The following is an 18,869-nucleotide window of genomic DNA, read 5'->3' on the forward strand; positions in this document are numbered from 1 at the left end:
GGGGATGGGGATATTAATATGTCTCAGCAAGAGTCGAACCCACAACCCCTTTAATTTTAAAATAATAAAACCAACGAGGGTTGGTCCAAGTGGTAAGCAGCTTGGTTCGCTTAAGCAAAGTTCCGGTATCGAATCATTGTGGATGCAAAAAATCCCCGCTGGGAGACTCACCCACCACAGCCAGGTGTGTGACGCGGGTCAAACCACCGGTTTATAAACTGGGGTAGGCAAACAAAAAAAAAAAAATAATAATAATAATAAAATAGACATTAAATATTCAATTATAACTCTTAATATTGTTAGAACTGAGGGGGACAAGTGTGATTTTATAAAAAATAAAGTCCTTAATACTTGTATTAGACTTGAATCACATTGCATACAGTTTGAAAAAAAAAAAAAAATCTAAAAAATTTATGCTTTAAAGCAATAAAAAAGACAATAAATCATTAAATTCTGCAACCCATTGCGAAGAACTCGGACAGGTAAGTTCTTGACTCAACGGGATACCGTAGCGGACAAAATTCTATTTGATTCAAGAATCGAAAACTCGGATTCTTGTTTTCAAATCAAAATTGAACCGAGTGATCTGTTTAAACGGTTATTAGATGCCACCGCTGTAAAACGGTTTTGGTTTGCAAGACGCATAAGCATTGCCAGCTACAAGCGCCTTTATCACTGATCCTTCGTTTCCCCAGTTTTGCTTCCGGTAGCGTTTGAAGTTTTGGGAAAAGCCATGTTAGGTTGTAGCATCAGAGCCCTCTGGATCCTCAACAGCCAAGATACTGTTGTCTTCTCTCGGTACGCCGTTCTCTCTCCCTCTTTCTCCGTGTCTGAAAATTGTCTTATTTCCAGGGAGTTTCTCTTTGCGTTTTTTTTTTCCTCTTCTGTTCAATTAGGTAAATGGTAATAGAACTTGTTCGTTACCTTTCTGTAATTAGGGTTTCTGATTTGATCCTGATCTTTCGCTTGAGCTATTTTAGGAGTTTTGGGTTCTTAAATTGTTTCTGCTGTTTAGCTCTGAAATCCCAGTTTTTATAAGAAAAAAAATAGCTAAAAGAGATAATCAAGAAGAATTAATCTACAAAATAGGAAATTATTATTTGACAAACTCATGATAGAATTAACATACCTTTTCGAAGATAAATCCAACCTTTCGAAGATAAATCCAACCTTGTAGAGAAGATATAAAATGAGAAAGAAGATCTAGCACCACCGTAGAAAAATGAAGGATGGGACCTGAAGATTAAAACCACAAAGAACAAACATGTTCGATGCCAAGGATCTCACAAGCAATCAGGGTGCTCACCCCAGCTGGACAGGTATACCATTACTTGGTATTTTGAGCTTCTGAAATATATTTCTTATCCCTTTGCATGTGTGACCTTGAGATTTATATATATCTCTAAGGTGGAGATGACCAGCCATAAAGTCCACCCTAAGTGAGATGCTAGCCCACTAATGCCCATATCCAGAATGCCCTTAAGGCTTACCTTGACAATTATTAGAAAGCCCCCAAAAGAATTAGAGAACAAAAATTACAGAACTGCCATTAGTAAAACAAAACAAATTGGTTTTGCAACAAATAGAGAAGAAAATAAATAAGTTTTTACTAATAAATAAAAACAAATTTGCAAAACCATTTTATCAATAAATATTTTCAATAGGCAGTCTGTAGGTACGCGTACACTTTCGCAATTGTCAAGTCACTGGCAATGGAGCACTAGTCACTAAGATCAACACTCAACGTACACATAATCTTTTCATGGATGGACTCCACAGATTCAAAGTGTACTAACCATAGAGAGACTAGTCCTCATATCTCCAATAGTCTGAGCAATTTTAACTTGCACCCCTCAAACCCATCATAGTCCAATAATGTATATTTAGACAATAATACATTATGATGGATGCGGTCAAGTCAAGGACTACAATGTGGTTAAACTAGATGATCATCCATAAAATCAGTCCAAACAATCCAATGGACCAAATAACCACATAAATCATTATAAACAATAAATGCCACATATAATCAAAATAACCTTACAAATGTCCAATGTGAATGTGCAAGTAAAATAATAAAATGTGTTGGGCCACATAATTCCTACAGTCTCCCACTTGGCCTAACATAATCCCAAATCCATTATATGTTTTTCAAATACACCAAAAGGCAAACCTTTTGTGAAGGGATCAGCCAAGTTTGACTTAGATGGCACTCTCTCAACAACAACCTCTTTCTTTGTGATCGCATCACGAATATAGTGATATCGACCTTCTATATGCTTGGCCCGAGAATGACACTTTGGATCTTTTGTGATTGCTATTGCGGAATTGTTGTCACACAAAAGTGTAATAAGTCTCTTTACACAATCCACTATCAATAATTTTGACAAAAACTTTCTAAGATAAACACCTTCTTTGGCAGCTACATTTAAAGCAATATATTCAACTTCCATTGTTGACTGAGCAACACATTCTTGTTTCTTACTTTTCCAAACAATAGCACCACCACCCAAAGTGAACATATAGCCGAGGTTGATTTTCTTGCTATCCACACACCCTTGATAATCAGAATCTGAATATCCAATGAGGTCAAGCTTATCAGAATGATAAGCCAATCTAAAGCCTTTTGTTCACTTAAGATACCTCATTATCCATTGCACACCAACCCAATACAGTATCACAGGATTACTTTGAAAACAATTGATCAAGCCAATTGCAAATGCTATGTCTGGACGAGTACAAATCATCGCATATATCAAGCTTCCCACAACAAATGCATAAGGAAATAATGAATCATTCAATTTGGCATTCTTAGACTTAGGACTATCTTCCTTAGAAAGAGGTCTAAGATAGTTATAAGGAAATTTCTCATCCAAGCAGTTAGTCATATAAAACCTACTTAGTAAGGTATCAATATACTTCTCTTGAGATAAACTTAAAGTTCTATTTTGACGCTCTCGCTTAATTTTGATACCTAAAATATATGAGACTTCACCCAAATCTTTCATCACATAAATGCAAGCTTCAATAGTGTTTCGGATAAAACCAATACTAGTAGCTGCAATATAAAACCTTAAATTCCATTGCCTTAAAGCTTGTTTCAAACCATAAATTTACTTCTCTAACTTGCATACTTTTCCTTCATTTCCTTTTGAAACAAAACATTCAGGTTGTTTCAAGAAAATGTCTTCATCAATATTCACATTCAAGAAGGTTGTTTTCACATTCATTTGATAAAGTTCAAAATCAAAATATGCAACCAACTCCAAAATGGCACTGATAGATTGAATTTGCACAACAGGAGAAAAAGTTTCAGTGTAGTCAATCCAATACTCTTGAGTGTAGTCTTTAGCAACAAGTCTAGCTTTAAACATTTCAACATTACCATTCATATCCTTCTTTCTTTTGAAGATCCATTTGCAACCCACAATTTTGGTATTCATTGGATTATTAACTAACTTCCTCACACCATTCTTATTCATAGAATTAATTTCATCTTGCATAACAGTAATCCAATGAAGACAATCAATATCTAACATAGCTTGAGAATAGGTCACTGGATCTTCAACAACTTCATTTACATTAATTCTTTCAAAAGTTTCACCTGAATAAACATAATAATCTGACATATCAGGAGTACTAGAAATCCTTTCGCTTTTTCTAATTGGAGGAGAAGGTTCCTTACGATTCTTTGGATTTGATGAAACAATGGGATCTTTGGACTCATCACCCAAACATTTTTGGTGACCTTCAACACCTTCTTCCAATTCTTCCAAAACTCTCTTGTTAGAATCAAAATTGCTCCCACTATCAAAACGATCTTCTAAAAAAGTAACATTCCTGCTTTCAATTATAACTTGATTTTCAGGATCAAATAACATGTAACCTTTGAAAAGATGAGGATACCCAACCATGACACACCTTCTAGTTTTGGATAGCAACTTGTTCCTATGAGGATCAGGAATGAGAACATGACCAATGCACCCCCACACTCGAATGTGAGCAATACTGGCTTCTATTCCATAAAAGGACTTATATGGTGTAGAATCTATAGCTTTGGTGGAACTCTATTTATTATATGCATAGCAGTATACAAAGCTTCTCCCCAAAAAGAAGTAGGTAAATTAGCTCTAGCCATCACAGATTTAACCATATCAAGCAAAGTCCTATTACGCCTTTCTACAATACCATTAGCTTCTAGGGTATGAGGAGGAGTTCTAAAATGTCTAATGCCACTTTCTTCACAATACTTCTCAAATTCATCAGATAGATATTCTCCACCTCTATTTGAATGAATTGACTTAATCACTTCTCCTGTTGACTTTTCAACTTCAAGTCGAAATGATTTGAAAAAGTCTAAAGCTTCAGATTTATGTTTCATAAGATATACAAAACCAAATCTGGAAAAATCATCAGTAAAAGTAATGAAGTAACGAAATCCTCCTCTTGCAATGATGTTCATAGGTCCACATTGCAAACAACATTACCACATAATTGCACTTGATACATATTGTTGTTTCTAAATCCATTCAACACAACTTTACCATCTTTATATATTAAAAACCTCCCATTTCCAAAATAAAATTCATAACCAAGTTTCTCCAACATAGAAACAGATAATAAGTTTTTCCCTATACTAGGAACATACAAACAATCAACTAAATTAAAGATTGTTCCATCATTCAACTTTAACTCAAAAACTCCAACTCCTTCAATTGATGCTTTATCATCATTTCCCATATAGATATAGCTTTTCTCATCACTTATTCTCTTTAACTCCTTGAACCCCTGATATTACTTACCATTAGACCTCAAGAAAGAGTAACATTGAGACTTTTTATGTCTAGGCTTCTTGCAAAAATAGCAAACAACTTGCCTTGACCTAAATTCAATATCTTGTCTCACATTAGTTCTCTTATTCTTTTGCCAATCATGCCTCTTGTTGTTAAGCCTCTTCTTCTTCTGGTATTTCTTTGAATTATTGGGCTTATCAACCTTTTCTTCAACAACATTAATTGTAAATTCTTTCTTCTTCAATTTAACATCTTCATGACCAGTAACCTTGGATAAAAGATCATCTACAATCCAACTTAACCCAAACACAAAATAGATTTGTCTCACAGTTTCATAAGAATCAGGCAAAGAAGATAAGATTGTAGAAATCTTAGTTTTATCATCAACTGATCTTCCCTGCAAAGCTAATTCATCAGCTACTGCAATCATACTGTTCACATGTTCTCTAGCATCTCCATCTTCAGATAATTTAGTTCTAATAAATTTCTCCCACAAGCCCTCAATGTGTTTGCTAGATTTCTTACCAAACTTCAATTCAAGACTATCTAAAATAGCTTTAGCAAAGGGACTATTCATATAACCCACCATAAGAGAGTCCGTCATATAACCCAACCTCAGATTCTTCACTTTATTACCAGCCTCAATCTAGAACTTATAAGCAGCCTTTGCAGTCTTAGAAGATTGGGTACTAGGCATAGCAGAACAATCCTCCTTAATACAAACAGAGTAATTGTAGAATCTAATAAACAAGTCAATTCTACGCTTCCACTCAGCATAATTGGGTTCAATCAAGATGCAATTTATTTTATTTTATTTTATAATATCAGATATATTCAGAGAGCTAGAAGAACCAGCCATCTATTACAGAACATGTAACATAATGAGGAGACCATGACCCACTTGCACAAAACTATAACATTAACATTGGACATATGTGGCAATCCCAAGTCCTTAGATGTCTCAAACTTTTCCCGTATCAGATGGGCGTAAGGAAAAATTCGATAATCTAAGAACCACATTAATCAAATTTTTAAACATTCCTTTAGCCGATGGGCGTAAGGAAAAACAAAAGAAAATTATCATTCTACATGTCTTATCCGATGGGCGTCGACATACAAGAATGATAAACTTATCAATAATCCTAGCTTATCCATGTGATTAACCGATGGGTGTCATCATGTCTAAGCATTGGACAATTGATAAAACATACAAAACTCATATATTTAAATGCTCAAATATATGCTCCCACTTAAAGTAATCAATACAACAATTTATAAATATTAACAATTGAAGTAGGAACAATATAAATTCAATTTATGCAAAAGAATTAATATAAGCCAAAAAACAGAAATATTATGGCTTGAGCCATACACATATGGCTTTATGGCTTAAAGCCAATATCAATTTGGCTTGAACCAAATAAATAACTTTGATAGCTTGGCTTGACTCAAGCCAATAAGGTGGCTAGGCTTTAATGAGTCAAACTTGAAGATTTACGTAAGTGAAGAAACCTTTCATTTCTCAAGAAAGGAATAAACTCTTCATTAAACAACTATTTCCAAATTCCAAGAGAGCATTTATTACACTACATGACAAAACATTGAATCAACTAAATTTTAAATTTACTCTTTCATCTTCCCATACGTATGAATCTTGGGATCTCTCTTTTAACCAACAAACAAAAACCAAAGGTCAAAACAGTTTAACTTTTGATCAAAATAAAGAATCTTTTGAAGAATCTTTCAAAGTTAAACAAAAACAGTTTATATAAAAATAAAGAACTATGCAGAGCCATCTTGCTTGTGCTATAAGAAAAAAAATAGCTAAAAGAGATAATCAAGAAGAATTAATCTACAAAATAGTAAATTATTATTTGACAAACTCATGATAGAATTAACATACCTTTTCGAAGATAAATCCAACCTTGTAGAGAAGATATAAAATGAGAAAGAAGATCTAGCACCACCGTAGAAAAATGAAGGATGGGACCTGAAGATTAAAACCACAAGAACAAACACGTTCGATGCCAAGGATCTCACAAGCAATCAGGGTGCTCACCCCAACTGGACAGGTATACCATTACTTGGTATTTTGAGCTTCTGAAATATATTTCTTATCCTTTTGCATGTGTTACCTTGAGATTTATATATATCTCTAGGGTGGAGATGACCAGCCATAAAGTCCACCCTAAGTGAGATGCTAGCCCACTAATGCCCATATCCAGAATGCCCTTAAGGCTTACCTTGACAATTATTAGAAAGCCCCCAAAAGAATTAGGGAACAAAAATTACAGAACTGCCATTAGTAAAACAAAACAAATTGGTTTTGCAACAAATAGAGAAGAAAATAAATAAGTTTTTACTAATAAATAAAAACAAATTTGCAAAACCATTTTATCAATAAATCTTTTCAAAAGGCAGTCTGTAGGTACGCATACAATTTCGCAATTGTCAAGTCACTGGCAATGGAGCACTAGTCACTAAGATCAACACTCAACGTACACATAATCTTTTCATGGATGGACTCCACAGATTCAAAGTGTACTAACCATAGAGAGACTAGTCCTCATATCTCCAATAGTCTGAGCAATTTTAACTTGCACCCCTCAAACCCATCATAGTCCAATAATGTATATTTAGACAATAATACATTATGATGGATGCGGTCAAGTCAAGGACTACAATGTGGTTAAACTAGATGATCATCCATAAAATCAGTCCAAACAATCCAATGGACCAAATAACCACATAAATCATTATAAACAATAAATGCCACATATAATCAAAATAACCTTACAAATGTCCAATGTGAATGTGCAAGTAAAATAATAAAATGTGTTGGGCCACATAATTCCTACAGTTTTGGGTTATTAGATGCCATCGCTCTAAAATTCATAGTCATGATTACTCTTTTCATCATCTGAATATACTGATTCACTGGAATATATACCAACACATAAATGATCAGCTTGCAACTGAAAAATAACTAACAGCTAAAAAGAAAAGAGTACTCAATGACATTTTACCAGAATGATAGTTGTCATTGACTCCTAGCATGGTCTTCTCATTTCCCACAAGATCTCCCCAGCTACGTCATCAGTAAATAAATACACTAAATGCCATGAAGGAATGCGGGTCGGCGTTTTTTTTTTTGGGGTAAAGCCGTAAAGGCCACTTTGGGTAAAGCCGTAAAGGCCACTTTTGATTGATGTAATCAAAATTAGGTGTAAATGCATCTTATTTGGTTCGATTCAGGCCGAGACATGGGTCAAATCCCAGGTTCTAATCCTTCTAAAGATCAATGCTGCTAGATCTACTACTACTAAGCTGCATCAATTTTTCAATGCTTACCTGACGACAAGAATTTGATGTTCTTGGAGTCAAAATTCATAGGAGGTTGAAAAGGTATTTGGAAGATTGTTGCTGCAATCTCTGAACCAAGTATCTCAAATCGGATATTTCTCCTTTTATCTCTGCACTTCAGCTGTGTAGACAGTCCATGTGACATGCTTGATTTTCCGTAATATCATTGTAACGAAATTTGAGTTGGACAATCTTCGCTTTTCAGCTGAGTTACAACTTGTAGGTACCTGGGCTTTGTGTTGATTTTTTGAATAGAGCCTCTCTTGACTAGCTTGGAAATCTTAGGTCTGACATTTGCATCTTATATGTTCATTTTCCATTTAGATTTCACCTTCATTTGGCATTCCATTTCTCATTGAGGAACATGAGTTTGTCATTTCATTATTAGTCTAAATATTCTATAGCTAAAGCCTCTATAGTTAGAGCTCTTGTACTCGATTGAGCTGATGAACCGATTATGTACATGAGAATTGAAGTTGTTCCTATGTGAAATTTGATTGATGCTAGATGATTTTAATCATATGCATGTTGAGTATCCATCTCTACTGGCTTCACATTCATTTGATGTTTTTAGCAGGTGCACTCAGAAAAATACTTGATTAGCCTGAAAAGCAGTATGAACATTTCCATCATAATTGCGGTAATGCTAAGGAAGTGTCTTGGAGCTTCTATAGCTGGAGCTTCTATAGCTGGAGCTTCTATAGTTAGAGCTTCTGTACTCGATTGTCATCCCATTATTCCAAGAAGATTCTGTTATTCAAACTCGAGCGAAAAAAGTCTTGACTCGAATGGGTTTAATCGATCCAGGGTTTTTGAACTTGTGAGGAAACAACATTGGTGTGACTTAAGAATCCTGGTTAGAGAGACAAATCCCAACAGATTTCTGCTTCTCTTGTTTGAATCAGGAGCAGAACCAGAGATCGTTCTTAGGTACTTCAGATGGTCAGAGAAAGAATTTGGACTCTTTTACTGTCTTGATTACTGTTGCAGATTACTGCACTTGCTTGCAAATGCAAAAAAATATGGGGAAATCAGGTCATTACTGGATTCGTTTGTGAAGAGCGAGAGGCATGCCAACTCTTCTTTCTTCCATACGATTGCAGTATTGAGTAATGGCTTCCGTTCCAATTCGATGATCATTGTTGATATGTTGATATTGGCTTATGTGAAGAACTCAAAGTCGAACTTTGCCATGGAAGCTTTTCAGCGTGCAGGGGATTATGGTTTTCAGTTATCTATTCTTTCGTGTAATCCTTTTTTGAATATTCTGATCAAGGAACACAAAATTACAATGGCGGAGTCTGTATTTAAGGAGATGATTAGGCGAAGGATCACCCCTAATTCTATTACTTTTAATACCATGATCAATGGTCTATGTAAGGCTGGAAAGTTGCAGAAGGCAGAGGACCTGGTTGAGGACATGCGTTCTTGGGGTTGTTCACCATCTGTGATCACATATAACACACTTATTAATGGATACTGCAAGATGGGTAGAGTGGGCAAAATGTACAAAGCAGATGCACTTTTGAAAGAGATGGTATCAAGTAAAATCTGCGCCGATGAGAAAACGTTCAACATTCTAATTGATGGATATTGCAAGGATGAGAATATGTCTGCTGCGATGAAATTATTTGAGGAGATGAAGAGGCAGGATTTGAAACCAAATGTGATCACTTATAACTCTATTATCAACGGTCTCTGCAATGAAGGCAAGCTTGATGAAGCTCTTAGTTTGCAGAATGAGATGATGGGTTTGAATTTGAAGCCGAGCATCGTTACATATAATTCACTTATCAATGGGTTGTCTAAAAAGAAAATGTTGAAGGAAGCCATGGTGTTATTCAATAGTTTATCTAATCAAGGCTTGTCCCCAAATGTTATCACATTCAACACTCTCATCAATGCATATTGCAAGTCTGGCTTAGTGGATGAAGCAATTAGATTGCGTGATCTGATGTTAGAAAAAGATGTCCAGCCCAACGTTTCAACTTATAATTGCTTGATTGCTGGCTTCTGTGGGTTACAAAACATGGAGGGGGCTAGCAAGCTTTTGGATGAAATGGTAGAAAAGGGTGTGTCAGCTGATCTTGTGACCTATAATATATTGATCGGTGCACTGTGTAGGGAAAGGGAATCAAGAAAGGCAGTTAGGCTGTTGCATGAGATGTTTGAGATTGGTGTGAGACCAAGTCATGTGACCTATAATACTTTGATGGATGGGTTCTGTAAGGAGGGAAACCTGAAGACAGCTTTGAATTTGAGGACACAAATGGAGAAGGTAGGTATGAGGGCAAATGTTGTGACATACAATGTCTTGATTAGGGGCCTCTGTCTAAGGCATAAACTAGAAGAAGCAAATAGGCTTCTTAACGAGATGCTGGAGAAGGGGTTAATCCCAAATCGTGTAACTTATGAGATTGTAAGAGAGGAAATGATGGATAAAGGTTTCGTTCCAGACATAGAGGGACATCTGTGCAGTGGTGCTTCTTAGCAGTTAATCAGAGGTTAAAGAAGAATTGGTATCACTTATATACCAAATTAATTCATCATATAAAGGACTTCTTATTAAACATCATCCGAGAGCATCCTTCTTCTGGAAGTGTTTCACGTGGACTGGACTTCCCTGGGGGGCATGGGGAAGTTGTTGTGGTTTTGTTATCCATTGGGGGATGGTCAGTTTGTATTGGAAGTATCGTTGGCAGTAATCTGATATATTTGAGGAAGTTGAATGCATGAGTTTTTAAAGTATAGATATGTTATTTACAAGATTATAATGAGGGGAGTTCATTGGGCTATGGTGGATGATATATTTGGAGGTGTTCAAGCATCTTCTCTCTTTAGAAATTGGAGTAAATATTCGGTAGAGGAGAGACTTATCATGCCCACTTCTCCCTCCAGCCCACAGAAAAAGATTAAAGGGAGGTGGAAGATGAAGTTCAGTGAGAACCGTGGTCTGTTGTGAGTACCTGTGGTCCTGTTCACGCTTTGTCCAGAGGTTTTACTAGGGCACTGTAAAGGTGAATGACCTATACAAGCAGTCTCACTTTCTCTTCGTAGGCTTGGAGTTTTTGAAAAAGGACTAAGGAGCGTGCTTGCATTAAGGTTGAAGATCATTGTGCGATGTTTATTGCATACTAGGGCTGCAACTGGGCCGGGCTTTTGCAATCCCAAGCCCAACCCTATATGTTATAATCTGAGCCCATTCCCCGCCCGACCTAGTTCAAGGCCAAGGATTATTGTCCCTGACCCTAAGCCCTACAGGGCCAAGCCAAGCCCATTCCCGCCCTAATTGGGCCGAGTCAGGATGGGTTGGCCTTGATTGGCCCTAATTGGCCCTAATTAGCCCTGATTGACCCTGTCCCTAGCCCTAATTGGCCCTGATCCTAATTAGCCTTGTCCCTGGCCCTGATTGACCATATCTTGGCCCTAACTTTAATTGGTCATATTCTTGGACCTGAAGTAACAAATGTAAATTCATAAAAAAATAATAATAATAGTAAAAATAAAACTATCATAAGTAAATTAAAAATAAAATTCATAGAAATATAAGATGATTCAAGCTCATACAAAATGATAAAATAATCAATAAATTGATAGTGTTGCTTTAAACATAAATAAATTCATACTCCATAATTCTATATTGATCTTTGAAAGTCTCTCATTGCTTTGATGATGGAAATTGAAAACCCCTCCCATTGATATCCTTATTCAAAAAAAAAAAAAAAAAATAATATATATCATATTCAAAACTTTGTTAACAAGTAAATCAACGATAATTTAGTATTTATATTTTTTTCGTGGTTAAAGAAAATTATATTTTAGTTATAAACATAGCTATCTGTCCTTAATAAAAAAAATTTCTCTAAAATATCACATTGGAGGCAAAAGATAGATGTCAATATTTATGATGGGAAGTTGGGGTGTAGATTTGTTAGATATAAATTCTCTATATACTAGCTTTTATTATTTATAATATATTATCTTGCCTTAGTCCAAAAAAAAGTTCAATGATTTTTTGGAACTAAAAATGACTTAATTCAAAAAATAAAAATGATCTTAAAAATAATATAAAAAGTGAACTCATAGTCTAATATTATCAAAATGATTGAAGGTCAATGTCAAGACTTATGGTTATATCAATGTTAATGTGAAGATTAGGGTAAAAATCTAATACATAATGAGGGTCAAATTAACATTAAGACTAAAGCCAAAATTAGGGTCAGGATCGGGCCAAAATCAGGTGGATGCTTACTACATTGGTAATGAAGATAAAATTTATTTTTATTAATTTTTTACAAAACATGATCATGTTTTTTAATAATTTGACAGGTGTCAAATATTCACCCATGTGGATTATAATTAATTCATCTCCATATTGGTGGAGGGTCCAGACTCAAATCAGGGCCAAAATCATGGGCCTAGATCAAGGCCAAGATTAGGGCCAATATCAGGACCAAGATCAAGGCCAAGATCAGGGTCAGAATCAAGGCCAAAATCAGGGCCAGAATCAGGGTCAAGATCAGGGCCAAAATCAGGGCTAAAATTAGGGCTAGAATCAGGGCCAAGATTAGGGCCAAAATCAGGGACAGGCCGGGATGGACTGGGCGGGAGAGTAATCCCAGGCCCGCCCTTGGCCTTAGTTCAGGGCCAGAATATTTTGGCCCTAACCCGCCCTTAGGGCCAAAATATAAAGCCCAAGCCCTATTCGGGCTCAGGCGGGTTTAGGGCGGGCGGGTCAGGGCCGCCAGGGCCAAACTTGCATCCCTATTGCATACATCACTTCTTGTGAATATTGTTCCTCAAGATTGACCCACATCCTAAGTCATAAAGTTTCTTCCTTCTCAAGTGAATTTGTCATTCTGTTGGACGCCATTTCCATGATCTACAAATGGATTTCCTCGTCAAGCAAGATGTAATGAGACCAAGATTGTTTTTCTAGAAATAGATTTGTAATAACTAAGTTATTTAAAGTCTTGCTTCTCCAGTATGTTTCAATTTTCCTGTTGTTGTTTGTTGTTGGTGCTTTAAGCCCACTGCTCTTTTGCTTGTAGTGCATATACAAAGCACTTTTTCATTAATGGAGTTTGTTGTCAAGCCAAGATAAATTATAAAGAACTCATGTATTTGAAGCCTTACTTATGGTGCCGAATTTTATTGGTTCTGAACTATTGTAGCTCTGGGATTTGAATTTAATTCCTCAGGACTGCTCTCTTTGTGACTGCTTATCATTTAGAAAGGTGAAAATTTTCACTTGATTCCTACTTGTGGTTCTAACTAACCTAATCAATGATGTCCTATTTGAAATTTCTTATTTCTGAAGGAAATAATAGATTAGATATTGTGTGTTATGCCTGAACTGCTTGAATATTCATCGTTTTATGTTCTTCAGCTTAGGGTAATTGATGCCAACATCTAGTGTTCTTTCTTGGATTGAGGGGTATGTAATATTACTTGAACACTCATATGGTAACACTATTTTCTAGATTCTTCCCTCGTTGAGATTCCAACCATACCTTCTTCTGCAACTTCTGTTAATCACCTTGCAGTTCTTACCTCCTCCCACCCTGCAATGGTGGCCCAGTACCTCTCCAGCCTCCACCTCCTTGTGCTACTCACCAATGCACCCTGTTCTTTGCTGTGCCATACTGGGCACCATAACCCCCATCTTCTTCTCAAACTCCTTCACCGCCCCTGCTCTCTGCTACTCACTCCAAACCCACCCTCCCAAACCTTACCTCTCCACTCTTTTCTTTTTAGCTGTTAGTTATTTTTCAGTTGCAAGCTGATCATTTATGTGTTGGTATATATTCCAGTGAATCAGGATATTCAGATGATGGACAGAGTAACGAGACTGTGTTTGTGTCATTCAGTGATTCTGCTTATACCTCATGCCACAGTCCTGTATTAGCTACAGAATGGGCAGGAGGAGTACAGCAACTTGCATTTCCTAAAGTTGAGCAAAATTACAAAGTTACCATTGAAATTACAACACCACCACCAAAAACAAGAAGCCTTATCCCATGTAAATGGGGTTGGCTACATGGTTCCTTGCCTCCAAAATGCTCTATCTGAGATCATATTTCTTCACAGTTTCTCCTATGCTCAATTTAGGTGTACCCTTTTTCTTGTAGCTCCTTCAATTTGAACCGTATCACTCTTCCTTGATAAGGATCCCTTAGGCCTCTATTGAATGTGACCATGCAGTCCATACCACCTCAAACAACTCCCCCGAAGCTTGAATCTATCAAGGAGACTCCCAAGTCATATCTAATATGTTGAATTTTTTCATTTTATCTTTCCTAGTCTTACCAACATCCATCTTAGCATCCTTATCACTCCTACGCACATCTTTCGTACATGACTCTTCTTAACAGTCCAGGATTCAGCCCAAACATGATAGGCAGCCTTACAAGAGTTTTGTAGAACTTTCTTTGAGCTTTAAAGGAATGTCTGTCACACAGCACTCCAGTTGCACCTCTCCACTTCTACTATCAGACTTTAATTCCCTATGAAACATTCCCTCTATATCACCTTCTTTATTTATGATTGACCCCAGATATCCAAAATAGTCACTCTGTGGTATTCCTCTTTCTTCAATTTGAACCATATTAGTATGCATTATGAAGTGACTAACATTAGACATGATGTATTGCTTCTCTGTTCTATTAGATTTTTAGATGTTCTGATTCCAAGGCTAATCATGATAATCTTGGCTTAGAATCAATCTCTGCTTTCTCTCATCCGCCATGATATCGTCGAAGAGCATACATCAACGGACTTTGTCAGCTTGTAAGTGAAGTATCCTTACCTTGACCATTTCATAGATCTCATACTATCACCAGGCCTTTATGCATATTTTGATGAGATCTACATAACCACTCAAGAGTCAAGACTCTGTTTTTCTCTAAAATGTGCCAGACTAAGTCTCTGGGAACTTGGTCATCTGCCTGCTGGGGTACGCGTGCGCCGGGGAGTGGGGGTGTGGAGTAAGAAGAACAACAAGAAAGCATACCCGGTTCCATAGTTGCAGTAGACTCCACTTCCTTAAAGATCGCATTCTTCTTGCTGAAGGAATCCAATTCCCACATGAATTTCATAGTTCTGTTTGTTGCTGAAGCCATACTTCTTCCAAGGATCCATAAGATAGTCTCATTAGGAACCCATTTTTGTTTCTAATTCAGTTTCCCATTTCAATCTAAATCTTATTCCCTCTTACCTCTTTCTATTGAAAGAGAGCTCCAGTCAGATTGCTACACAAGCCACCACTCTACACTGAAGCAGAGAAGAACTGGTTATTCTACTCCTACAGTCAACTACTAAAGGCTCGTTAAGAATCATAACGCTATGCAGATCTTTCAGCCTTTGCTATGGTATGTGCTACAGTGATCTATAATCACCCTGCATTCCATACTAACGGAGTTGTCGTTGCCTCTTCTTCTTGTTCACATCCAATTTTACTACTACCTTCTGGCTTATGTCCATTTTATTTTAATCCTGTTTTTGTAGTTTGCCCCCTTCCATATGTGCTGCTAAATACTCTCTTCTTCTGTTTCTTTTAATCCCAAAATTATGATTCTGCCATTCCTTATAGAGTTTGTTTGGTTTACAATTCTGCCATTGTTATCATACAGCCACTACATTATGGAGATTGACCGATTTGATTTTACTTCATTCGGTTATTGATAGTTATTCCAAAATGCAAACAGAAATTTCTAATTTGACAGCAGGTCTCTGGGAGCTTGCAAATATTGATGACTTCTTCAACAAACAACAAACATTATTCTGGCGGGAGACAGAGGGGGGGGAAATAACACAAGGGGCGTCTTTTTTTTTTTGTTCTCCCCCCCGCGCCGGGGGGGGCGCCCTTTTCCCCTTTTTGGTTGTGGGCCGCGTCCCTTCCCACAGGATATGTTATTTGCTAGAGACCATCAGCAGATCATGACAGTTGACCTTAAGATGCATTCAATCTCTCCATCAAAGTCAATATTTGTGGATTCCTATCAAATGGCGTTGATACTCTCACTTCATGAAACTTAATGAGCGGTTCTTCTGAACACTGTGGAGTTGATGTAGGTACACTGGCTTCGACTGACTGGCTTAAAACCAACCAGGTTTCCAGATTCAGATGAACCAGGTCTAGTTTTGAGTCATGAGTCCAGTGGAATTTTGGTGTCTCTGTTTATTTTGTTATTTTTGGAGTTAGCTGCAGAGAATATTTGGGTTCTTAATTTTCTTATGTGTGTTTCTTCCCCACTTTTCTTATGTCTTGTCCTTCTAGTTCTAATTCCTTTGTGTGATGGTTGTCTTATAGTTTCTTCTTCCTGAAACTCTAATTTCTTTTAAACATATCCCTTCTCCTAACTGGCCAGTCATCAGTCTGCCAGAGCACTTTATAACGTCCAGGGAGCACAAAATAACCATAGATATGTTTCAAATGTGTGAATTAACAGTTAATAGCTAATAATTGAAAATGACTTATATTGGAGAAATGTTCATGACATTTGATACTTTTTAGTGCAGATATTTTTTTTCCCTGTGGTTCTCTTTGTATGTTTTTGTACATGTTTTGTGGCAACTAATATAACCATATGTTGTGTATGTAGTACTGTCCTTAAACTCTCTTTTTTCCCCCTTTCTCTTTCAATCTAACATTCTTTGTTTTGTGGATCTTGAGGAGAATAGAACTTTGATGGCCTTGAGTCTTGACTTGGGATTATATTATCTGGATTACGCTGATGGTCAGATCACTGAATCTTCAGTCTGGGAAAGCCTTGGGTACATGCATGGTTTGTGTACTTGGTTTTGGACCTGACTTGGCCACCAAAAAAACAGAGTTGGCCCTAGATATCATTGAGTTGGTGCAGTTTTCTGGCATTGAACCAAAGCCTGGGTTTGGGTGGGAAGAATACAATTTCAGTACTGAGATCTCAAATCTCACTGATACAGTACCAAAGTATCTGCAAGTAGTCAATCTATGGGTGCATGGCTCTAGCATAGTAGCACAATAGCACGCATGATAACATTCTAAGGGCCATGGTGCTGAGGGGCTGAAGGAAATTAGTCTTTTTCTATTTATTGATTGAAACTGCAGTAGGAAGGAGATTGAGTTTTTGGAAATAATTTGGGTATTGCAGCAGCCGTGTGCGTGTTTGAATGTGGGTGCCACTTTTCCCTTCCTCATCAATATTTCTATCTTTCTTCTCTCTGTGAAGGCTATAATAGCAGATCACCACCTTGGTCTGCACCCCATGAATCTTGATTTGGCAGTGAGCCAACATAAAAAGAAAGCAACCTTAAAATCCTTATGACCTGTTAGTATATGTTTTCAGCATAATGCTTGATCGACTGATTGGTTTTGGCAAATGCACCTAATGGATTTTTAATTTATTCTTGGGCTGCAAATGCTAGAGGCCAACTGGCCACACATTATTGTGCTACGTAGACTGATTGAAATTTTTTCATGTCTTGCTGGTTTTTGTGTAGTCTCTCCTTTGTGAGCTGTCTTGTATAGTAGGCTTTCATCTCCCGTAAGCCTATGTGTAGCCTCTCCTTTTTGGGCTCTCTCTTATAGTGGGTTTCTTCTTTAATAGACTTTACTTAGACTCTATCCAAAATCAAGTGTTTTTGTTAGTGAATATTTAGTCAGCCATTGTAAGAATTTGTTTTGACAACTGTGTATTCAAGAGACTGTGTCTGAAAAAAGGCGTTTTTATGGCTATATTTGTCATATCACACAGTATGCAATTTATATTGTAGTATCTAATTGTTGGTGTTTCAGGGATTTTAGTTCCTTGTGATGTTTTGTAGTGTGCTTCTTTTTATGGTCTCTTTTTCCTTCATTGTAACTCATTCTATTGTTTTGTTTTCTTTGGGCTGGGTTTGTCCTCTGTGTTGTGGTTGTTAAATCCACTGTCTTGGATGAATTTAATATTCTTATTGCTAATTGATTATTCTCTATATTTCCTTTTCATTATTTCAAATTCTAATTGACTATTTCCTTTTATATTCTTAATTCTGAATTTGCATTCTCTTGATTGCCTGTTCAGTAATCAACTATCTCTTCTCAGTACCTTCAGTGGGAAACCTTTTTTCATGCCTTCATTGCATTTGTGCAGAGAAGGTTCTGCCCGTGGTTTTGGTGTGCGTGTCAGTCAGTCACCTGCAGGATCAGATTCATGGGTTGATGATCCTATTGCACGTCATATTATCAGCCTTCATATCAGGTAAGGATGAGGAAGGGGAGACTTTTTTGTCATGGCCATTGGTTTTTCATGTGAAGGGCCACTATTACATTCTGGTATTACCTTTGGTTGAACCCTCTCATTTAAAAGCATATGTAAGGATGTGTAAGAAATCTGACTGTGGACCTTCTGTTGGTGAAGAGGAGAGAGTCTATCGTCCCTACTTCTTGATCTTCCTTGCATCACAGGTTATGGTAAGTTTTGCAATGTAATGCTGCTCCAAATAAAAATAAAATAAGAAAATAACTTTTGAGTTGTTAACATTTATATTTTTCCTTTTCGAATTGCTTTTCATGATCCTGTTATTATATTGTAAGCATTTCATATATATATATATATATATATATACATTGTCACCAGGAAAGTTGGGCATGTCTTTTCTTTTAGCTTTATGTCACGATAATTGATTTTTTCCCCCTAACTTGTACAAAAGTCAGAATGTTATTATTATGAGTTAGTTTTGCTAGGTGCA

General features: G+C 36.7%; 1 protein-coding gene and 1 pseudogene across 2 annotated transcripts in view; both read left to right on the forward strand.

Moving 5' to 3' along the window:
- The first annotated feature begins 473 nt into the window (after positions 1-473).
- The window catches only part of LOC149001943 (AP-5 complex subunit mu-like), a 36,055-nt pseudogene continuing 17,659 nt past the window's right edge, over positions 474-18,869 (forward strand). Inside the window, exons 1-2 of the transcript XR_016170179.1 lie at positions 474-798; positions 18,272-18,591. The product of XR_016170179.1 is annotated as an AP-5 complex subunit mu-like (transcript). The remainder of the gene's footprint in view (positions 799-18,271; positions 18,592-18,869) is intronic.
- Positions 8,756-18,349, forward strand: LOC149001944 (Pentatricopeptide repeat (PPR-like) superfamily protein). The gene is made up of 2 exons (XM_089136623.1): positions 8,756-11,173; positions 18,272-18,349. The coding sequence occupies exon 1, from the start codon at positions 8,773-8,775 to the stop codon at positions 10,645-10,647; it is 1,875 nt and encodes a 624-aa protein (XP_088992749.1). The 5' UTR covers positions 8,756-8,772; the 3' UTR covers positions 10,648-11,173; positions 18,272-18,349.

Source organism: Hakea prostrata, chromosome 10 (genome assembly GCF_041222555.1).
Source record: "Hakea prostrata isolate BN-2017 chromosome 10, UWA_Hpros_2, whole genome shotgun sequence".
Taxonomy (NCBI): Eukaryota; Viridiplantae; Streptophyta; class Magnoliopsida; order Proteales; family Proteaceae; genus Hakea; species Hakea prostrata.

Excerpts from the sequence above, each read along its gene's own strand:
- LOC149001944 (XM_089136623.1), top strand. The coding sequence starts at position 8,773 with ATGAACATTTCCATCATAATTGCGGTAATGCTAAGGAAGTGTCTTGGA.